We start from the raw sequence: 24,546 nt of genomic DNA on the forward strand, positions 1-24,546 counted from the left end.
AAAGTTTCCCTGGCAGAACCATGAGGTACTGTCTATCAGATGAGAACTCCCTCTCTCCTTCCCTTTGCTGGGTTTATAATGACAACTGTCTATTAAGAATCCACTGTATGGGGACGCCTGGGTGGCTCAGTCGGTTAAGCATCTGCCTTTGACTCAGGTCATGATCCCAGGGTCCTAGGATGATTAGTCCTGAGTTGGGCTCCCTGCTCAGTGCGGAGCCTTTTTCTCCCTCTGCCTGCCACTTCCCCTGCTTGTGTGCGCGTGCTCTCTCTCTCTCTCTCTCTCTCTCTCTCTCTGGCAAATAAATAAATAAAATTTAAAAAAAAGAATCCACTGAATGCTGGGTACTTTCCATATGTGACATCCAATCTTTACAGCAGTATGAAGAAATGATTACACATGAGGAAGTTGAGGCTTAAAGAGTTTAAATGGCTCATTAAGGCTGCTCTGTAAGTGTACAAAACCGAGATTTTATATCAGATCTGGCTAACTGTGTAGCCAGTACGGCCGGCCCACATTCCCCAGGTAGTCACTATTCTCCTGCATTCTACAGGCCAGAAATGCCAGGCATTTAATGCCATCCAGAGTAGCCCCCAACCTGTGATGTACTGGAGTTGATACGTAAATAGCCCAGCTTCCTAAAGTTTGCAGGGACAACTCTGAGGTGTGGTCTGTCTTGAATGTATACTGGAACCACCCAGGGGTTTAAAAAGCTCTCATGCCTGGCTCCCACCACCCAGGGATTCTGAACATCAGGAGTTTCAAAAGCTTCCCAGGTAATTCTAATGTGCAGCAAAGTTTGAAAACCACTGTCCTACATAGTGTCCCTAAAGCCCCCAGCAGGATTGAGCCCCAGCTGCCCACAGAGCTAACCTGTTCCTGATTACTTCCTGTTTCAGCTTGCTTCCCTTCTCTGTCTCTTCCCTGCTCCCTCACCGGTGCTTCTAGAAATTAACTTCCCAAATAAACTGCTTGCACTTATATCCGGGTCTGTTTCTGTGGGACCGAGCAGAAGATAAGCTGAATATAGCTCTGGGCTTCTAACACTGGAAGTATACTAGGAGGCAGGTGAAGCCACAGAGTAAACACAGTCCATCAACTTGACTTTTCAGGAAGCCATGCCAGCTATTATTTATATATTTCAACAAGAACAGAATGTCAATTTACATGAGATTTTAAAGATAAGTCTGGGAAGAAATTTAAAATCAAGTGACCTTCACATCAATCTTCCCTCGTACAAGACACACAAAGGGCTGAGTCCGTTTCCCCTCTGATCAGAGGTTGGGAAGCATCCAGAAGCCAGAGAGAGTCACAGTTCCTCCTTCTCCTGGCTGCATGGTCCACCCACAGTTCTCCTCCAGCAGACAGGAGTCTCGGTAAGACTCTATCAGGGAGCTTCCATATACTTTTACCAAGATCCATGCAGAAGGATGTTTACTGTAGTATTGTTTACAAAAGCAAGATACTGGAAACACATGTCCACCAAAAGAGACTGGTTAAATAAAACTAGGCTATCTGTATAATAAGAAACACAATGTTATTAGATAGAATAGTGTAGAGCCACACAATATATGGAAGGACCTCCATATGTATTGAGTTACCAAAATGATAATAGAATAATAATAAAGAGTATGCACAGCATTTTTCCTGCTGTGTCAAATTCTTAAAATTAAAAGAGAAAAAATACATATTCTCATGTACATACATACATCCTGATACATGTATTAAATTTTTTTCTGTAAGGAAGCACATGAAACTGGGGACAGAGCTAAGCATGTGTATATGTCATTTTATTAATGCCATTATAGGTTATCTGGGTACTGAGACAACTGCCCTTTTGGTGATGGTTGTTTCCTTCTTTACGTATCTCTATACTAAAGAAAGATGACACAGCTGAAACTGTTTTTTTTTTTAAATAGATATATGTAGGTAGATTGATATTGGAGGCATCAGAATGAATTCATGGTTATACACCCCCCCACACACACACATTTGTATTTTTTCCCTACCCCTATCTACTGAGAGGTGAAAAAGCATTGACACCCTAGCAGCTCTGAACACACCCAGCACCCAGATCTTGGTTTCTAAATACCATTCTCAACTAAAAGGACCCAGGGCAACTTGGAGAAAAGGCTGATTCCAGGGTGAGGGCAGGAAAAATACAAGATGAACCTGGAACATCTTTCTGTATCAGGAAGTAATAAAGTGCTCTAAGAATGACGGATAGAGTCATCAGCTTATAGGGCTCTCACCAACCACATCTGAGACAATCTCAGCATCAGACGAATGATGATAGTAATGTACCATAACCCACCAAATAAAATAGGAATCCATGAGCCCATGATGACATAAATAACTAACTAATAAACAGAGATGAGATGATGGACCATCAATAGATGCTAAAACTAGTAGGTTAACATTTCATGACAAATAGGACTCTTCAATAGTTTCAATTTACTTGTTACCTAAAAAGGGAAAAAATCATAATTTCACAATGGAGAAACTTACAAGATGCCACTTTGAATCAAAGCTAACGTCACCAATACTGGGACAAATTGGTATCACAAATCCTTTGATGTGATGCACTAAGAAAGACACCATATCATTCCTATAAATATTCCTGTGAAAAATGCACACCTCCCAAAAAATATCCTCTAGATATTTTTTAGATGCATAATCTCAATCTAAACATATGAAGAAATATTTAATAAACCCACATTGAGGGACACCATATAACACAACTGGCCTCTACTCTTTAAAACTCTCAAAATCAAGAAATACCAAGAAACCTGGGGAACTGTTCCAGATTAAAGGAGGCTCAAGAATACATAACAATAAATGCAATGTGTGACCCTGAATTGGATTCTGGACCAGGAAAAATAATAGCTGTAAAATATTGTGACCATTGGCAAATTTAAAAAATTAATGGATTAGTTAATATATCCTGTCAACATTAAATTTTCTGCTTTTGATAATTATACTGTATCAGAGGATGCTTTTATTCTTGCACTGAGGTATTTGGGGCTAAAGGGACATAACGTCCGTAACTCAATCTCAAAGAGGGGCAGAAAAATAATTTACATTTATGTATTATATAAATGTATACTATACATATAATGTCTGTACATGGGTGTATATACATATCCCTCCCCTCGAAACAATGTACTTGAATATGCCAACAACCTCTCTTAACCCAGCTCTTCTGAATACTGCCTCAGGAGGCGCCTGGAGCCTCAGGAAAAGCCATAGACTGTCCATGTGCCAAAGACGTCTTATCCAGACCAACTAGAGTCCATTAGCTCCAGTTTTTAGAGTAGTCTTGACTAACTTGAGAATAATGCTCTTGGCAAAAGTCTGCAGAGAAGCCATCAGGACAATAGTGTGAAAGACAGTTACCATTTCTGATGAGCTATCTGGAAAGATGTCGACTGTGATTAGAGGGACATTTTCCTTCTGCAGCTGTCTTTGAAAGTGGAGGAGGGCCTCATCACAACCCCAAATTACAGGAGGGAGGCAAAGGACCCCCAAATGCCAGGGATATGCAGGTATTCAGGGCACCCCTCCTTTATGGCACTATTAGGTCCTGTCAAGTTTTGAGTAAAAAGCAAAAGTTGTGGCAAGCCACAGATGAGCTGCAGGGAGTGGGGAAGTACTCTGTGCTACATTTTCTAATCCTGAATTTTTGCTTCAAAGCCCATCCCAATCACTTTTATCCTGAAGTCTGAAACCAAGGTCTGGATTTTGCAGAATCAAAGCATATTTATCCAGTATTTAATCTATTTCCCAGAAAATCAGTGTTTTGCGAAGAATAGAATTCTTTCATGCCCAGAACTTCCCTGGACATTTCTAAGGCATAACCCAGCACACAGCAAAGGCTCAACAAATGTTTGTGGACTGATATATGTGAACCAGTGAATACCCTTACCCACAAAAAGGCAAATATAAGGCCATAGAATTTCCTGTCAGGAAAATGAAAACACCAAGAAGTCCATCAATAAAATTTCATTTTTGATTCTCAGGCCCACAGTATTCAATTCTGACAACAGAAACTCAGGAACGACAAGAGACTCACATAAAAGAATTTCACTGTATGGGTTTATTCATTCAACAAATACTTCATTGAGCACGTATTATGTGGTAGGCACTATGCATGCTAGATACATTGCTTAACAAAGGAGAAAAAGGTTTCTGCCCTCAGAAAACAATACGGTCTAGCTGGGGCTGGAGAGTCGAGTAGGGGACAGAGACAAAAAACCAGTAAGCAAACAAACAAGCTAGTTCTAGTGTACAAAGAGTTATGAAGAAAGTAAAGCAGGGTAATATGAAAACCTGTGAAAGGGGGTAGAGACAGAGATACTAGAGAGAGATGTCAAAGAGACTTCTTGGAAGACAGACATTTGAAAAGAAACCTAAATGATAGTATTGGAGCTAACCCAGCAACGATGTGGATACCTGAGGAGGAAGAGTTTCTTTCTTTCTTTTTTTAATTAATTAATTAATTAATTTGAGAGAGAGAGAGCAAGCATGCACGAGCAGGGGGGGGGGAGCAGAGGGAGAGAGAGAATCTTAAACTCCCCATTGAGTGTGAGCCCCCCGCCCCCCATCTCACAACCCTGAGATTGTGACCTGAGCAGAAACCAAAAGTCTGTTACTTAACCAACTGAACCACCCAGGTGACCCCAGGAGGACGTTTCTTTCCTTTCTTTTTTTTTTTTTTTTTTAAGTTTTTTTTATTTGAGAGAGAGAGCACCACGAGCAGGGGTTGGGGGGAGAGGTAGAGGGAGAAGCAGACTCCCCACTGAGCAGGGAGCCAGATGCAGGACTCGATCCCAGGACCCTGGGATCATGACCTGAGCCGCAGGCAGACGCTTAACCGACTGAGCCACCCAGGCGCCCCAGGAGGAAGTTTTTAAAGGCCTCTCATCATTAAAGGTTCAAGTTCTCTCCTCTCACAAGTCCCTCACACAATACCTAATGCTTGTTCTAACGGGTCAGTGCCTCTGCCCACGTGGTGCTCCCATACCTGACCCCTGTTCTGATTGGTCAGTGCCCATGCATGTGATTGTTTACATGGAATTGTGGCAATTTTCCTTCTCAGTTTATCTGAAAAGGAAACGTGGGTGAATATTTATTCTTCCTCCTTTGTGTTATTTATAGCCATGAAAAAAGTCCTGAATTTCTGAAGACTTGTTAATTTCCTCTAAGACCCTGTGCGAAATCCAGTTGTGGCCCCCCCTCCCATCCCCACCCTCATTCGCTCTGCTCTGAGCTCTGGCCTCCTATAATCCCACTTCCTCTTCTTCTATGCTCCCTCATGCCTGAAGCCCTCCCCCCTCCCCCCTTTCTCACAGTTAACTCCTCATCTTTCAAATGCCAGCCCTGTCAATGAAGTATTCCAAGATGGGTTACAAACCAGATCGAATCTCCCAGTTATATCCTCTCAGCCTCATGTGTTTCTTCTTTGTTGCACTAACCCATCAAAATGTCGCCATTTACTTGCATGATTCCTTGATTAATGTCTGTTTCTTCCCTCAGCGCTGAGTTCAATGAGTGCAGAAACCAGATCAAATTTCATCTACTGTGGCACGTCTAGCACCTTCCACTGTGAGAGCACACAGAGTTTAATGATTTGTTGTCACCATCTTGAAATTCTTAGAAATTTTTTAACAAGGGCCCTGCATTTTCATTCTGCTCTGGACCTCAAGAATTATGTAGCCAGTCCTGAAAAAGAATGTATAGGGACTCTTTGTGACTGGTACTCATTCTGATGCCACTTTTCGGTTCTGAGGCCACTATCCCTAAAAATCCAAAGCAAGTTTGATGGCCAAACATCTATTCATTCAAATATTACACAAATATTTATTGGGCAACTCTATCTGCCCACAGAGTGGAGCCCTTCTGAGCACAGAGCCCTGTCCATGAAGTTGGCCCTACCCCTGCCTTCCCCTTCGAGGCCCTGATCCATGTCACTTACAGATGCTTCTGACTCTTCTGATATATCCTGGGGTATAGGTCACCCTGGACTTCACCACTCTCTGAACAGCCTAGGTTTCATGGGATAGGACCTCCCTGGCATGGGCCCAACCCTGAAGACAAGAAATTCTTTCCCCATTAGAACTTCAGTTCTGCCTTTTGGCTCAAGTCAAAACAGAAACTCTATCTTGCAGAAGCACCTTTTTAATCTCCCTAATTTTGAAATCCTGGTTCTCCTCAGGATGTTGTAAAAGCTTGCCAGAAATGGCTCTCTGAGTTTGGCAACACTTGCCTGCTGTGTTTCAGCCAGGCTTATCATTGATGCATCTGTAAATGTTTACTTGAGGGGCCACAGACCCACAGTGTTGTTCTACTCACTGGCTGTCTCCCACTGGCAAACAACTGATGAATGCCACACAGTAAATTAAATTTACAGGCAAATTCAGGAACACCAAGTTTGTTAGCAAATCATAATACCATATGGAAAGAAGGAGAGCAAAAATGGAGACCGATGTTACTCATCAGAACAGAGTGTCACCAATACGTTAGGAAGAATTCCAGAGAGAATTGGACATTAAGAATTTCAATATATTTTTGAATTCAGAAAAAGCAAAGTAATACTTTGCTTTATACCATTTGGGTATATACCTTGGGATAGTGTTTCCCAAAGGATAGGTCTGGTGCCTCAGTGGTTTGTAAGATCATGTTAGGCAGAGTGCTTACCAGAGTATCTTAGTTTGCGCTCCACCCAAAGCAGATCCTGGGGTAAAGATTTAGGTATAAGTTTTTTATGTGGGAGACAATTCCCAGAAAGAACTGTAGGGAGTGGGGAAATGAGATGGAGAAATGAGGGAAGCCACTAACAGAGCAAGCGGGTGATGGTTACAGCCATGAGCAGCCAGAGTTCAAACCACTGGGGACTCACCGAGAGAACTGTGTAGGACATTGCTCATAATTTTCCACTGAGGGATGAGGTGGGGCAAGTATTCAATCCACTAACTCCTGCCTCTCTTTGATGGTGAAGGGCTGGCCCCTCAGGGTGTTAACTCCCTTGGCTGGAAATCCCCTCAGGTAGAAGGACACAGAAAGTCGTAGGTGTGTATGGGGACTCTGTAGGTGATGAGAGTAGGGGACCTGGAGAGTCTGCTTTACCCACATCAGATCACATAATAAGAAAGTCATTATGTGGGGCACCTGGGTGGCTCAGCCGGTTAAGCATCTGCCTTCGGCTCTGGTCATGATCCCAGGGTCCTGGGATCGAGCCCCATGTTGGGCTTTCTGCTCCGCGGGGGGCCTGCTTCTCCCTCTGCCCCTCCCCCAGCTCATGCTTTCTCTCTCTCTTTCTCTCTCTCTTGAATAAATAAAAATCTTTTTTAAAAAGTCATTATGTTTTCAATTCACTGGCCAGTCTGAATCCATCAAAGTGAAAGGCTGAGCTTGGGCTACCTCACCTTGAACGCCCACCTAAGCTTACTAACCTCAGTCTGTGTCTTCTGGGGGCAGAGGCTCAGGTAACAGCACCTAGCTAGAATTTAGTTACATTGTTTTGTGCATATTTATTTATCTTAATAGTTCCATTCTATTTATGGCCAGCTTACTGGTTTTCCACTTATCACAATAATATAAACTTTCCACCAGAGGTAAATATAAGAGAAAAAGCTGTGTTGTTTTGTAGAAAATTACTAAGTATTTTTCATTGTGAAGGGCTAAGGTAAAAAGTGATCCACGAATGAGTGAGGTTTAGGAAACACTTGCTTTGTGGAAAATCCCCCTTGTAATTGTCACACAAAGTAACAGTCCCTTGTGTTTTGCCCCGGCCAGCACAGAAAAAGCAACACTGTGATACCTTCCCTCACCCCCCCCCCCCCCCCCCCCCCCTCCCCCCCCCCCCGGCCCCTGCCCCAGGATGACTACAAGGGGACTCCTTTTTCCTGGTGGTTTCTGGAGAGGATCTGTAGCCTTCTGTCTGCCCAGTCATGGATTAAAAATGAAATTTGTATCTAATAGGTCTAACTTTAGCCACAGGAAATGGGAGTGCTTGGGACCCAAGGGGTTAGCCATACTTTGTTTGAGGATGGGCACATTATCTTTACTGAACCTTCTTCCTTCCCCTTTTTGGGAGGGGAGGGGTGGAGGCAAAGGTTTGGGGAACAGACAGGAAGGGAGGCCTGCTGGATCTGTTTCCTGGTCTCGTTTGTGGGAGATTTCTCCCCTCTCTGTTGTCAGTCCTGGCACTCAAATTTATGCTACATCTCATTAGGACCAAGCGGTGCCCACTTTTGAATGTATCATAAAAGAGATTTTGATGACAGAAACCACCTTAATGAGGAATTTAAAAGCCCTCTATGTTGCAAACATCGAGACACCTTGACTGCAGGTATGAAATGCCTTCTGTGAAAAAAAAGAAAATTTAAATCTCGTTTTTAAAACCGTATATTTGTCTATCTTCTCCGGCTTTACTACAACGTACACAATTTGCAGAAATCGGTTTTATAAATTTTTATCAGAAGCTGTCAGTTCACAACTGATGTGATCTTTCTCATAAAGATATCTGATGCATAAGTAGTAAAATAGAGTGAACGAGGAACACTTTTTAGCTGGTTGTTTTCTATTTTTTAAGGTCATCGAACTAGCTCTGTGACCTCAGGCATTTCACTTTCCCTCCCTGGGTCTCAGTTTCATCGTCTGTGAAATGAGGGAGTCGGACCAGGTGACCTCTAAAGTTTCCTTCTGACATTGTTTGGATGTGACAACGTGTGGCCAAGGAGAATGCTGAGTGGGAAACACTTTCTAGACACGCATAGGAGATTCCTGATTTTCCTCAAAATCATGGATTACAATCCTATCTGTAAGCAATATTTTTGAAACATAAGGTCTGTGTGCAGACCCCAGCATAGCCTAGTGAACTGAACAAAGAAGGCGGCCCACTAATGGGTAGTGAGTAAATGGACAGAGGCACCTTCCCTGGGCACCTTTTGAGAACCCAAGGCTAATGCCAGCAGGACCAATGGTCAGTGGAAGAGAACAGAAAATGCAAGAGGTTAGGAGAAGAAAAAAAGGGAAGGAGAGTGAGCACGGGAGAGGGCGGGAGAGGAAAAGACAAACATACATACATAAATAGTCAATGCTGGTTATTCGCAATAGTTATGTTCTATAAAGTCTCCTCGGACAGTGAGTAAATGAACACAGGGCTAAGTTTCTGCAAGCCTCTGGTTACAACACGTTGTCAGCCAATCAAGACATAATCTTGCTTTATGTGTGTTTCTAGTTATAGACACCTTCTTGAATATATATTGTTGATTCACTGACATTGAACTCACAGGCAACAGCACTATAACTTGTACCTAAAGGAAGTCTATTGAACACACGTATATTGTCTGTAAGGCACCCTACAGCCAGCCTGTGCTTAGACAACACTTCGTCACTACTCTCAGAGAAATTACATCTTAAATAATCATATCAACAGTAGCACAAAAATGTGAAAAACATGGTACTAAACAGATCACAAAAAAGACATCTGTTTACAGTATGAGAGCGGGAACCAGAAAGCAGAATGTTACCTTGACTGACCTCAGGTGAGAACGTGCCTGTCAAGTCATTCAAATTTTTTGCTACTCTATTCATGTCCGTGAATGACTGCAAAAGTGCTCTGGGTGTTGACTTTGGGATTACAAGTACATTTTAGCAAGTGGGAAAATAGGGAATTTGTGAATGGTGAGGACAGACAGTATATGTATGAATGTGTGTGTGTAGACAGAGAGAGAGAGAAGTAAAAAAAAGAAACAAAATGCATGAAATGAGGAAATGAGTATTTCACCCAAAAGAGCTTTGGAGTTCACGGTGGGGTCAGGCCCTGCACAGAGTGAGAACAGTGTTACCCATGTTGCTGTCCTCCTCTCCCCACACCCTTTTTAATCTGAGAGACACAAAGATGCCTCAGGCAGGACTGGCTATATCATTTGTAGAACTCAGAGCAAAATGAAAATGTAGGGCCCCTCGTCCGAAAATTAGTGAGTTTCAGGTCAGCCACAACAGAACATTAAACCACACAGGGGGCCCTTCTGAATGCAGGAAGGACCCTGTGCACCTGAATAGGTCACAGGCTAGAGAAGCAGGCCCTGGCTTCAGTCCCACAGGGAGGCCTGAGTCGGGTGAGGACATGTGACCAGTTCAAAGACAGCGCTTCACCCCACACTACACTTGTTTGCCCAAAGCCTCAGGTCTTGCCTTAATGCCTCAGATTGGGCTTTACCCCAAACACTAGCCCAGGTGGTGCAGAAAAGCCCAGTTTCTCCTTCTTCGGGGCAGATCCACCTGACCCCAAATTACAGCAAACACCGCAATAGCAAGCAGGGTTGACTGGGTGATTTCTATCTCAAATAAAGAGTGGGGGTCCCCAATTTTTTATTCTTTCCTTATCCAGAAAACCAGAATACAGAACCTGCTTCTTTGTGTTCACACATTCTCACACAGAAGTGTGTGTGTTTCCTGGAGGCAAAGACTCTTTCTGAGTCATCTACAGTTCAGACTTTAGTAACTTAAGCTCTAAGGTGAGGAATGGGGGTAGCACTGATGATGGGCTTGGGGTTAAAACAAGATGCCATTTCACACCCATCAGATTGGTAAAATTAAAGAATCTGACAGCACTAAGGGTTGGAGAAATGGGGACTCACATAAGGTTGGAGGGAGGGTCACAGATGGGGAAACAACTAATTTCGTCCTGCCCAGCATTCCACTTGCAGGGAGCTACTCCAGACTAATTCTTGCAGGTGCTGGGCACTGAGCAACCCGTGCATGGATGTTCATAATGGCAAAGCACTGGAAATAACAGGAATATCTATTCATACAGAAGTGGAAGTTAGGACACGCACAAACAGCCCTGTCAGTCAAAACTGATCCATCAAGCAAGCTCCCTCTTTCGCCCATACCTGACCAGATCATGTCTTTGCTCTCAGATAGATGCTCCGGCATGCCTAGCTCATGCCTCCAAACCTCATTCACATTTGGATAGTACATTTGTTTTCCCAGAGTTTACCTGATCCAACCAGAATCATAAGTTCCCCAGGCCTCCTTGCTTTTCAGACCAGTGGTTCTCAGATTTTTTGGTCCCAGGACCACTTTACACTTTTAAAAATACTGAAGGCCCTGAGGGGCTTTTGTTTATGTGGGTTATGTCTATCATTATTTACAGTATTAGAAAAGAAAATTGAGAAATTAAAAGAAACCATTCTTTTAAAAAGTAGCAAGTGTATTACTTGTTACTCTAATTAACATATTGTAATGAAAATTAGGGGTGCCTGGGTGGCTCAGTCAGTTAAGAGTCCAACTCCTAATCTCAACTTATGTCTTGACCTCAGGGTTGTGAGTTCAAGCCCCACGTTGGGCTCCACGCTGGGCGTTGGTGCCTACTTAAAAAAACAAACAAACATATTTTAATGAAAATTAACTATATCTTCAAGAACAAAAACACAGTGAGAAGAGCAGCATTGTTTGACACTTTTACAACTCTCGTTACTATCTGGCTGCATAGGAGACAGCTGATTCATATATCTGCTTCTGCAGTCAAGCTGCTGTGATTGTTATTTTGGTAGACACATACAAAGAAAATCTGTTTTGTAGTGATGTGGTTCATTTCTAGGTCTTGGGGACTCCTAGGGCTCCAAGGATCACACTTTGGGAATCACTATTTCAAATTATTCTCCACTTTGCCCAAAGTTGTCTTCCACCCAAACACAATCATATCATTTCCTGCTTCCTTCAAACTGTCAATGGCTGCCTGTTGTCCAAACTCTGCTCACAAAACCCTTCCCATTTGGCCATTCCAGTGCCTGTCCAAACTCCATACCGCCCTATTTTGTATACTGAGTACTCTGCCCACCACTGGGTACATAACAGATGCCTGAACCTATCCTGCATGTTCGTGTCTCTGAGCCTCAGCCTTCCTCCTGCCATAAGGACTCCTATGCATCTTTTATAAGGCAATCCAAAGACCGCCTCTTCAAGGAAGTCTTCTGTGATTCACCCTTCTCTTAGAGTTTCCTCTTTCTGTGTCTTATTTATTTTTTGGCTAGGTAATTCAAGTGCATGAGATTAAATTCCAAAAAGATATACCCTACCATGATAAGGAGACCTCTCTCCCGTCCCCAGCTATCCCTCACTGCCCCAGGAGGCAACCACGGTGATAGGCTCCTTCTGCCTGCTTCCAGAGCTGCTCTAGCCATAAATAAGCAAATCATTTCTTTTACCCAAACAGTAACATACTGTGTACAATGCTCCACACTTGCTTCACGCCATATCTTATGCAGCCTTCCATGCCGTCAAACAAACGTTGGCCTTGTTTTTTCAATAGTTGCCAATTACATTTTCCAAATGTACCATAACTTATTTATCTAGTCCCCCACTGACCGGGTATATGTGTGGTTTTTGATCTTTTGCGGCAGCAAATATCCTTCTATGTAAACCAGTCGACACACATTAAATAGACACTATAGCATTAACATCTAGGACTGGAGCTGCTGGGCCCAAGGGCGTATATACTTGAAATTTGATAAATATGGCCAAACTGTCCTCCATAAAAACTGTTCTAATTTATCCTCCTGTTGGCCATACATGAAAGGTCCTGTTACCCTTCCCAGTGTTATCCTACTTGTTAATCTCTGCCAAGGTGGCAGATGAAAAATGCTACCTTGTTCAAGTTTAGGCTGCTATTTCTCCAATGAGACCAAATCTCTAGACCTGTACTATCCGTATATGAGAGCCACTAGGTATATGCGGCTGTTCGGATGTAATTTTAATTCACTCACATTGAATAAAATTTAAAACTCAGCTCCTTAGCTGTACCAGCTACATTTCCAGTGCTCCATAGCCATTTGTGCCTAACGGTCGCTGTAGGAGACAATGTAGATACCACCATCATGAAAAGCTCTACTGGACAGTCTGCTCCAGACCCCCATGGCCCAATGGCTACCATGAGCCATATGCGGGTACTGAGCACTTGAAATGGGGCTCGTCTGAACTGAGCTGTGCTCCAAGTGGATAATACACAATTTCAAAGGCTCCGTATGAAAAAGAGAAAGTAAAATGTCTTCTCAATTATATATGGATAACGTGCTGAAATGCCAATATTTGGATATACTGGGCTAGGTAAAGTATTACAATGAATTTCACCACTTTCTTTTTCTCTCTTTCAATGTGACTACTAGGAATTTTAAATGACGCATGTGGCTCACATGCTACTTCTCTGGGAGAATAATTCTCCAGAGGGCACAGTGCTCTGTTGAGACTTGGATGTTAGCATTTTTCTTTGTAACACAGCAATAAGTGTAGTCACCAACGCTGCAAAGAAAAACAGACTCATGGGATTCTCTTCTTCCTCCTCGCCCTTCCCCGCCCCATGCAGACAGGGTGGGCAACAAAAAAAAGAAAGGGCGCGATGATCCCAATGACGAAAGATCAGCCCTAAAACAAACCAGTGCACTTCCCACCTGGGCGGCCACAGGCAGGAACCAGTGGCATCTCTGACCCTGAGCAGGGACTGATTTCCTGGTGGCGGTTAAAACAATGCAACAGAGAACAAAGTGCCTTCAAAACTAAGAATAGAAGAATGGCTCCAAGTAAGATTTCCAGGACTCCGCAGGAACAAATTCTTCCCCTGCACCGACCCTAACCCGCCTTCCACCCTTGCTTTGGCCTGGCCCCTCGGCTTGACAAGTGTCTCAGCCCCAACTGTCCTGCATTCTCAGCAGTCTGTACACACAGTTCTGGGTGACGACTGGAGGATGGAGTGGAAAGGGGAGACCAGGGAAAGAGGCGACGAGGGCTCTGCCCTAAAGGGCTCACACCACAATGGTTCTGTGGTTGAGACAACGGCATATATGTTTCTGTCATCTGTGTCTTTGACTTTGGATATGAAAGTCAAGAAAGCTCAAGTTTTGTAACATGATCTATAAATTTGATCGATCAGAATGACACTGTTTTCTAACCAGGTACTGAGTGAACGAGACCTAATTGTATCTGAGCATAAGTTACCTGCTTGAAGGAAAACATTAATTTATTATTATTATTATCATTATTATTAGCTGTGTGCCTTTGGGCAAGTGAATTAACCTCTCTGGGTCTCAGTTTTATCATCTGTAAAATAAAGGAGTTGCCAAAGAAAATGATAACACTAATTCAAAAAGAGATATGCACCCCCATGTTTATTGCAGCATCATTTACAATAGCCAAGATATGGAAGCAACCCAAGTGTCCGTGGATAGATGAATGGATAAAGAAGATGAGGTACACACACACACACACACACACACACACACGCACGCATGCACGCACATACACACCCTGGAATATTACTCAGCATAAGAAAGAATGAAATCTTGCCATTTGCAACAACCTGGATGGAGCTAGAGAGTATTACGCTAAGTGAAATAAACCAGTCAGAGAAAAACAAATACCATACGATTTCACTTGTATGTGGAATCTGAAAAACAAAACAAACAAACTCTTAAATACAGAGAATGAACTGATGGCTGCCAGACGGGAGGCAGTGGGGGGATAAGCCAAATAGGTGAAGGGGATTAAGAAGTACAAATTTCCAGCTATAAATTAAATCACAGAGATGAAATGTACAGCTTAGGGAATAGAGTCAAGAATCTTGTAACAACTTTGTATGGTGATTACGGTTATCATGATGAACACTGAGTAATGCATAGAATTGTCAAATCACTATGTCATGCACCTGAAACTAATATAACATTGTACGCCAACTATACCTCAGTAATAAACTTTTTAATAAAAATAAGTAAAGTAAAGGGGTTGGATTATATGAGCTTTCCTATCTAATCCTGTCCAAATGTGTTGTGAGCCGATGCATATGCAAACAAGACATCACTAACCCCTTCACCTTCATTCTCTCACTCACTTAAAAAACACTCATTAGGCTGGCCATTAATTTGAGCCAGACCCTGAGCCTGACTTTGGCATACAAATATGGAAAAACATCTCTTCCAGGAGATGAAGGTCTTAAGGGAGGGGAGGCAAAAGAAGGAGAAGGGGACAGGAACGAATACTCACAGCAGAGTTCTTTACCTGGGGCCGTGGATCTGCAGAGAAATTTTCACATCTCTGAGTTTTCTGAAGAGAATATTCCAAAATGCACGTGACCTCCCAAAAAGCAGAGGGCTAGGGATTTAGAGAAATGATGATAGGCCAGGTACCATGCTAACTAAATTCTTAGTATGTGATGGGTGCTTAAAGAGTAGCACCCAAGGCAGTGCACAAAGTGCATGGGAACAAGGGCTTGAGGGATTTGAACTGGAGCCTTTTTGGTGTAAACCCTGCCTCTTTCCCCACATCAGGGATGATCTTGATTATATGCATTTAACAGGCCAAAATAGTATCCTGCTTGTTTGACCTGGGATGATTGCACCTGCCCCACCAGAGTTTGGAGGATAAAAGGTGATAACCTCTATGAAATACTCATCACTAGTCAGCACTCCAGAGGTACTACAGATACTCATCCATTAGACATTTGTTTAGGACCTACAGCATGCCAGGCCTTGGGCTAGATGTCCTCATTATTTTCATCATTTACTGTGACTATATTTATCCTCCCCCAACATGGCAGAGTGCCCCACACAAATGTGGGCTGAATGAGTAAATAGTGATGATCTCTGTGGTGGATTAATTTATTCTTCAGCAAACTTCTATGCTCTCTCCTGACCGCCATGGTTTGGTACTCTCACTTGCTCTGACCAATGGAATATGGGTGGAAGGGACAGTGGACCAATTCTGAGCCTAGGCCTTAAGGGATATCCTATATTCCTGCTTGCTCCTCTGGAACCATCTGACCTCTGCAGGGGAAGAATATTACATATGGGTAGCTAATGGACCCATGTGGGACAGACCGCCCCCATCAACCTGCACAGTGAAGAATATAAGAACAAATACTTGTTATTGTTTGCCACTGAGCTGGGGTGGTTGTTACTCAGCAAAAGCTGACTGAGACGGCCTCCTTGACCCACATCCAGAGATTTCAGGCCGAGCGTGGCCTTGACTTCTCTTACTTCTCATTAAGGAGGGATTTCAGCAACTAGATTATTTCGTGTCTCTCTCTACCCCATCTTCTCTGGATTGGTAATGTCCCGTTCAAAGAAGATAGAAAAGGCTACAAAGACCCATAATTTGGGCATTTCAGCACCTGGCACAGAGACGGGCCCAAGGCTGGTTCTCAGGTACTGCCTGATGAATGAAAGGACGGGTTGACTTTATTCATTTTGGTGGGATGCGCATTGTGGACACCAGTAGCTGGCAGCAACCTGGGTCTCAGATGCTGCAGTCCCTCAAAGTGCAGGAAGTGGACGGGGAGAGACACAATATCACTTCAGCCCACATGCAGTAGATCTGGACGCATTTATTATAATGTATTTTAGGAAACACATTACAGCATTTAGTAACTGCACGACCGAAACCAAGAGTCAGATGCTTAACCAGCTGAGCCACCCTGGCGCCCCAATCATAGCTAGCATTTCTGAGCACTGACACAGATACACTGTTTTAACGGTTTCACAGGTATTATTTTATAAAGTCCTCATGGTAACTGAGACAGGTACTACCATGATCTCCAGTTTTTGCAGGTGAGGTAACTGAGGCCCAGAGAGGTAAAGAACCTGCCCAAGGTCAAGTGGCAGTGAGGATTTGGACCCAGACAGTCAAGCTCCAGGATCCAGGTTCTTAAGAGCAATGTCTCCATTGGAGAACCTGGTACCCAGTGAGGTTCAGCATTGCCCAAGGTGAACTGCAAAACCGAGGCCTTGAACCCCAAACTCCTGACTCCCAGCAAGCAACTATCCTTGCCCCACGAGAAGCAAGCACCATGGCAACCGCACCTGCAGTTTCTGGCAAGGGCTGGGTGGGGTCTGCAAGAAACAAGGGGGAGAGGTGGTAAACACCACAAGGAAGACTTGGAAGGGAAGAGATGGGGACATAAACAAGGCTGCCAATCAGAGGCAGATGCTCAACAGATGCGAAGAAGCTACAATATGGACAGAATTATCCAGAAAAAGAGGGCTGACAGAGCAAGGGTTTTGTCACACAGGAGCTGCTTCCGGAGCTCTTCCCAAGAGACCCGCCCAACCCGGTCAGCATCGGGAACTGGTTTTCCCTAAGTGACATCCACATAGCCTATATTTAGGTCCTAAAGTCACCCATTGTTTCTGTCTGGGTGGACACGGGGGGTCACCACCCTGACCTCGCCCTCTCCAAGTCATATCTCTGTGTGTTCTATCAAGAGAGGCCTTTTTAGAATCTGGTTTGAATCAACTTCCCCTTTCATGGCTCCCACTTGGCGTTCTGGGCAAGCTGTAAAAACATGGCTGGAGGGGTGCCTGGGTGGCTCAGTCGTTAAGCGTCTGCCATCGCCTTGGGTCATGATCCCAGGGTCCTGGGATCGAGCCCTGCATCGGGCTCCCTGCTCTGCGGGAAGCCTGCTTCTCCCTCTCCCACTCCCCCTGCTTGTGTTCCCTCTCTCGCTGTGTCTCTCTCTGTCAAATAAATAAATAAATAAAATCTTTTAAAAAAAAACAAAACATGGTTGGAATTCGGGCTTTAAAATGAAGTACTGACCTTCTGTGGAATATGCTTCCTTCCCTCAACAAAATCAAACCAGGGTCACATTCATCTTTGTGGATAGATGTTTCACAGCCCTGGCATGGCTAAGTCTTTACACACTCAGGATTCGTGTCTCTGGTGCCCACCAACAGTCTGCAGTCAACAAAACCGGGGACGTGGATCACATTTGCTGAGTGCTGGCTCTGTGCGAGGCACGGTTATGGGTCATTTCATTTATTCCTCATGACAATCCTATAAAGTAGACACTTATTTATCAACCCCATTTTTTGCAGAGCAGAAAACAGACTGAGAGACATTTGGTAACAGGCCTAGGATTGCATGACTAGTAAGAGGCAAAGCTGGGACGCAAACCTACATCTGTGTGGTCCTAAAACCCATGCCCTCAATCATTACATCCTAGCATTTCTCCACCTATACAGAACTCCCTTGGCCAAATCTCAGAAGATGGATTTATGAGATCTTTGAAGTGTTTCTCCCCTCCCTTTCTCTCCACCACATCCATTTACCAACTGACCTCCCACACCCAGCCCCAATTCCTCTAGATCCTTTCTCTGGAGACTCTCAGAACCGAGAAATAAAAATGTATTCAGTAATATTTTTAAGAGCAAAATAAAGATCAATGGCCACCCAGCCAATTACATTTTTAGTTCCAGTTGATATCCTTGGGAAATGTATGTTTAAATGCACTCATTTAACTTGGAGATAGGAAAGATATGAGAACTATGTTTGACTTTTTGTGCAAGATATTTGCATACCTTAGATTCATTATCAGAACTAAAATGAGTTTAGAGAAACTTCCATTTGACAGGTAGGAAACTGAGTCCAGAAAAGGTAGTGATTTGTCTAGGTAACCACTAATTGGACGATAGCAAACATCAACCAAAACAGGCTGATTTGCCAAAGGATAGGAAAGCAAAGTATTACTGAAGATGCTGCAGGTGACAGGCGATGTAGAAAGGGCTCCATCATTGAAATCCTCATGCAGCACCTAATAGCTAAGAATGTCATTTCTGGATCCATTCTGCCTGAGCTTAAAGCCTGATCCACCGCTCCCCAGGTAGGTGACCTTGGGCAAATTATTTATCTTCTCTAAATCTCAGTTTACCACCTAAGAAATGGGGATAGTAACAATAGCCAACTCTATAGTGTTGTAGGAATTTCATGAACTAACGGGAGTCAAATGCTTACTCAGGTGGAAAGTATCTAATAAATGTTAGCTAGTGTATTATTTTTCATTTATGTTGTATTAACTATCACTAAATTGTAGTAAGTCATTTTAAATGTTGTCAATTTCTTTATCTCAAAGACTCAAAAATGATTATCAGGTGAGTAAACAGCTGGATGAGTCAGATGGGAAAGGAGAAAGACAATAAAACCATCCAAATCACATGAAAAGATTAAAAATGTATGTCTAGAATGGTCACGTATGAGAGTTGGAATTAGCATTACAAAAATCAGTCTCAGAGTTCTGGTGAGAGGAACAGAAAAAGCAATGGACACTTTCTTTGGAAAATAGGGGTGGCTTATCCAAAGCTTTAACACCCACGCACAAACAAAAGGGACAGAGGGAGTAACCTTCAGGCTTCCTAACCATTCTTCAGCCCATTGACATGCAACATTTTCAGCCATTCCTTCAGACATAACCAAACCAGGTACCAACACTCTTAATGAGAACACCAGTGAGTCCGAATCTCCCCTGATAATAAGATCCGACTTCATCTTCTCAATGATGAACACATTCACAACACAAGACTCACTCTAAGGAAACCTACGAAAAAGCTGTTCCAAGCAGAATGAACTTCCAAAATTGATTTCAGCCATCTTTCAATCCAAAGGAGAAGAAAAGGTCTTGGAAATCCACTTTGTGACTTTAAAAAACTCCCCAAACAAAAAACACCAGAAGGCAGATGCATCCTTTTTTCCCCTTGATTAACTGAAAACCAAATCTCTTATAAAAATTAAAATACTAGCATCGTGAAACAAAGAGTGAAAGACACCCTCCCCGCCCCCCCCCCCCCCCCCCACACTCTCTCTCTCTCCTCCAATCACAGAAGCTAAAGGAAGCGCTAACAGCTAGGCACTCACTTAACTCACTATCTCCAACCAAGCAACCATTGTGGTCTTAAACACAACCACGCAGCTCTTTTCTGATCCACACTAAAGAGACAGGAGTCCCCTCTCCATCATCCCAGGTGTTTTTAACAGCAGCTCCCTGCCCATTTGCTTGGGAGGTGCAAGGCAGCTTCACCCTCCCGCACCTCAGCTCCTGGCACCGCCCAGGCAGGCATGGGTGGAAGTGGGCAGCCCGTCTGTCCCTGGCTCTGCCGCAGGGAGCTTACCTGAGCCCGGACAAAGAAGCAGCACCAAACCATGGGGCGCTCCGGCCTCATCCACGCGGAGTCCCCCGCCCCTAACTGCCACGGAGCCCGGCAGACGGGATTCTCTGAACTGAGCAGAGCATGGTTTCCCTGGAGGAACTCCTCCCCGCCACTTGGGCTGCATGACAGGAAGTGACAGGGGGCCATCAGTTATAAGTGTCAGAAGCTGAGACCACACCAGCCAAGAGCTCCCCACCTCCGGCGGTTTCCTCACCCGCTGCTGCTTTTTCAGGGCACTGTGCCTTTGGGCATTCAGAGAGAGGCACACCAGAAATCCAGTGTCTGGCTGGCAATCCCCAGCCTGGAGGAAACACACAACGCTCACCGGGTCCCCACCTAAAGCCATGCCGGGCACTCTGGCAGCTCTACAGAGCTCGCTGCTAGGACATCAGGCTTCGAGTCTGGAGCTCTGCAGACCCAAACCCAGCCATCAGCATGAGACAGAGAAGGGATGCCAGGAGAACTTTGTTCAGAGGGGAATCAGTAGAGCCAGCGGCCCTGCCCAGGACACAGAGCCCTCACTGAATCCCAAGTCCATAGCAACTCCATAAATGAGAGTGGTGGTGAACACCACACTCATCTGTTTCTTTTTTTCTCTTAGGCAAATCTCCTCTTCAGAGTCCCCTTCAAAATAGCTGCCTCTGGAAACCTACCTTTCAGCTTTTGACGTGCATCACAAAAGGCCTTACCGCTCTTCTCAGAGTTATTATGGAAATAACTCATGGCTGACATTTCTCATTTTATGAAACGGGATCTCACCAGAATGAACACCTTGCCCGGCTCACCTGCCTTTTACAAAACCCAGACTCTTTGGGTGAGACAGATTGTCTCACAGAGACCTGCAAGGTTTCAGGCAAAAACCATGGCCTGTTCATCCCCTCTGCACAGACAACTCAACCCCCTCACCCTCCTTATATGGTAGAGGTGGGTCTCAAATCCAAGGAGACATAACTTCAGCGCAGCTTTCAATTATTTATTTTTAGTTTCTAGTTTTCTGATGGTGTAGTTTGATTGGCAACTTTTAGCTGCAAAGATTTAGGCAAAAGTCTCCCGGGGCTGTTTTACAAATGCCCAGATTTTTAAGAGCTTTGACTTGTCTGAGCCCTGAGTAAAGTGGGGGACCCAGCAAAGAGGGAACAAGCTTCCATCTAAGACGGGACTCCAGAGCATCCAAGCAAGCAGGCTCTCCCCATCCGCTCAGGACAGTGACCTGGCCCCTAACAAGCGCCTCGGAAGAGTGCCTTGTGCCCTGCAGGCATTACAGAAGAAAACACCAGGCTCTGGAAGCACAAGGATGAACCACCGATGGCCGGAGAGGTGCTGCCGGGATTTGCAATAAGAGTATTGAGGGGCCAAGAAATAACTGAGCCCGACCAACACATTTTTTTATGGGGACAAAATCTGGGAAGGCTTCTTAGAGCAAGAGACACATGGGTAGAATCTGAGGGGTTTTCTAGGCAGGAGAATTGGCAAAGGCAATAGCAGGAATGTGCAGGCCCACGGGGTACTCTGCAAGAAAAGCAAATGCTTTGAAAGCACTGTTCCCCGACAGACTTGGGTCTTGCTTCAAAGAGCTTGAAGGGGTCCTGTTTGGAGAAAGAAGGAAGTGAAATGACTGTGAAAAAGGCTCAGCCCTTTCAGGCCACCATCTGGGTCACCTCAAAGCCCACACGTGGTACCTACCAGGTCTGGCACTCAGGAAACCCTCGGCAATGCGCGCCAAAAAACAGCAGGGCCCACAGAAGGTGGGTTTCAGCTCATCCTTGGGATCCCCTATGCCCAAAAGCCTGATTCCCCACAAAGCAAGCCTGGGGTAGGTGGTGGCTGGTTGGGGTGGGGGAGTAGGCATCCCTAAAAAGGCCTCTCACCCTAGCCTCCTGCACAGAAAGGGGCCTGAATTCGTTCAGGCCTATAAACAAGCTGAGATTAGCCAGCTCTAGAGACAGCTCAGCTAATGAAGAAAGCCCATCTCCCGAGGGCCAGTGGAGGTTCCCATAAGCCCAGCCGCTCCTCCCCTGGAGGATTTTCAAACACGCCACTGAATGGAGCCCCAGCAGCCGAGGCCAGGATCACCCCCAATGAGAGTCCAAAGGAAACGTACGATGATCACTAGACTTTACTTCTTCTCTGGGGGAGGAAGGGCACATTCACATCAGCTAATCCAAGAATGATTAAGCCTGACTTCTGGTTGCTGACTATGAAGGAGAAAGAAGAACCGAAACCCGTGGGCTGTAGCACTTCGTGGAAGAGGTGAAACTGAGCGGGTCCCAGGGCAGGTAGCCATAAAGGAGGGAACACGGGTCGGAGAGCCAGCAGATACCCCTGGCAGGAGAAAAGGAAGGAAGGAACAGGGCATGGCCATCTCCTCTGACATCCCTGCTTTGACCAGAAGTGAGAACTCCAGTAATGAAATTGGTCCACGCAGAGGGCATCTTGATGGAACATTTCAATAAGCAGAGGCTCCTGCCATGCAGAGTTCAAGTTCATTTTTAGCTTCATAATGAAAGCTTATAAAGGAACAGGAATGTGGGTTTTCTCTACAGGGCACCTAGGATACAACCAAGTATTCAAATATGTTTTTCTACTAATTTTTCAATTTTAAAAGTAACAGGGTATTAATACATTCAAACCATACAGAAATATATAGTGTAAAAAGTGAGTCTTCCCAAAGGCCCTGCTTTTTTTCTCCACCCCAAACCCATTTGCCAGAGTCACCCATGTCAAAGCCAGTGATACATAAAGGGGTTATAAACCCAAATGCTTTCAGGGCCAGGGGTCAGGTACCTGAAAGCAAAGCCTGAGTGGGCCCTGGGGTGCCCCTGAGAGTATTGGCCCAAAGTTCCAGCTTACAGGGGTCCCAAGGGACTACTGGTCCAGGGTTACCAGACATTCCAGTTTTTCAAGAGAAGCTGGAAATCCCAGGTTATATGTAAAATCTCACAATGTTTAAATGCTGGCAACGAATCCACCATTTTAAAAAGTGCTATACAGGCCACACAAAACACAGTTGCTGGCTGGATACGACCCAAGAGCCACCAGTTTGGCAATCCTTCTACACATTTCCTTCTGTCTAAACACACACAAGTTGCTGTGTACAACATTTTATTTTTAATTTATATTTTTCAAAACTGGAATGGTAACATTGTTCTACCACTTGCTTTTTTCACTTAACATCCAGAGCATCCTTCTATATCATACACGTTTTAGACCCATACGGCAGCACATCCCACGGTATGGAAGTACCCAATTCATCAGCCCCTCGCCTGTGAACTTTCTGCAAACAGGAGAGATGAACTTGAAATGTTGCCTCCCAGTTACTTACTCTTAACTCTGCCGCCACTGAGAGCATCATTCATGATGAAAGTGCACCTGTGTGCAGATATTAAAACATCCTAAAGACAAAGTTACTAAAACCATAAACGGTGACTGCAGACTTTTGATGTTTTAATAGGAGTTGCCATGCAGTTTTTCATTTGACCTTCACAAGTGTCCTGAGATAAGCCTCACTGTTATCTCTACTGTACAGATTTTTTTAAAACGGCGTCTCAAACGGTGGCAGGAGCCTGCCCAAGAGGGCCTAGAGGTGCCAGGGTCAGGAGTGGGGCCTGGGTGGGCTGACTCCAAGTTCCTGCTGCAAGCATACAGCCCCTGGAACAGACAGCCAGAAACCTGCCCCAGGATATTCTGGAACTTGACATATGGCAAATGTTGGACTGCAAACCACAGGAGGAGAGAAGGATAGCTAACAAATGGGATAATTCATTTCTTGGAAAGAAAAGCCTCCTTTTAGAGCCCTACTTCACACTGTCCAAAATAAATTCTACATAGATCAGGGTGAAACGTTAAAAAGAAAAAAAAAAACCCTATGAAATTCTGGGGGCGTAGGTTCTTAAGGTATAATATTTTTCTCTAAGTGTGTGGAGCTGAATCATTATATATTTATAATGGCGAAATACCCATAAGGCACCTATAATGCAAATACTGGCCCCTGTTTCCCCACATCTGGTTAAATAACCACATTGCTAGCGAATTCTTATTGTACGCAGAAGACACTAGTGCCAAAATGTGGACCTAGCTAACGTGCCACCACATGCTTCCTTTTGGCCCTGGGACTCAACGGGATGTGTTTCCTGCACTGTTATTCGATATATTTCACCGTATTTTTCTGTTGAGAAGTTTCAAGCAGTTTTCTCACCAAAAATATTATAAGAAACATATTCATCAGGGTTGGGAGAAGTTCATGTACATAAAACGAAATGGTGAGATTTCAGTAGAATTACTTCACTAAAAGTTGGTGACTAACGGTGGTTTTTGCCATGTGAATTTTATTCTGGTTCCTGAGTCTCTTTCTTATTTGTACCTAAGAAGACATAGATTTCACAAAAGCTCAGTGTTGGCTGGGAATTTCAGGGTCTTTGACCATATTCCATTCGATGCCTTACATTTTTGTTTATTTAAAAAAAATTTTTTTTAAAGAGAGAAGGGGGGGCACCTGGATGGTTAAGCATCTGCCTTTGGCTCAGGTCATGATCCCAGAGTCCCAGGATCGAGCCCCATGTCAGACTACTGC

The 24,546-nt window shown here is 44.2% G+C and overlaps 1 protein-coding gene across 7 annotated transcripts in view; it reads right to left on the minus strand.

Annotated features, from left to right (window-relative positions):
* The window catches only part of ARHGEF3 (Rho guanine nucleotide exchange factor 3), a 329,819-nt gene that overhangs the window by 150,827 nt on the left and 154,446 nt on the right, over nucleotides 1–24,546 (minus strand). Inside the window, exon 1 of one of the 7 annotated variants that reach the window (XM_025885067.2) lies at nucleotides 19,938–20,088. The exons of the other annotated variants lie outside the window; for them this stretch is intronic. Within the exon in view, the coding sequence (XP_025740852.1) occupies nucleotides 19,938–19,988 (51 nt within the window). The 5' untranslated portion in view covers nucleotides 19,989–20,088. Of the gene's footprint in view, nucleotides 1–19,937; nucleotides 20,089–24,546 lie in introns of those variants that run through there. 7 annotated transcript variants of the gene reach the window in all.

Source organism: Callorhinus ursinus, unplaced genomic scaffold (genome assembly GCF_003265705.2).
Source record: "Callorhinus ursinus isolate GAN/ISIS: 27379988/994484 unplaced genomic scaffold, GSC_fseal_2.0 scaffold15, whole genome shotgun sequence".
NCBI classification, from domain to species: Eukaryota; Metazoa; Chordata; class Mammalia; order Carnivora; family Otariidae; genus Callorhinus; species Callorhinus ursinus.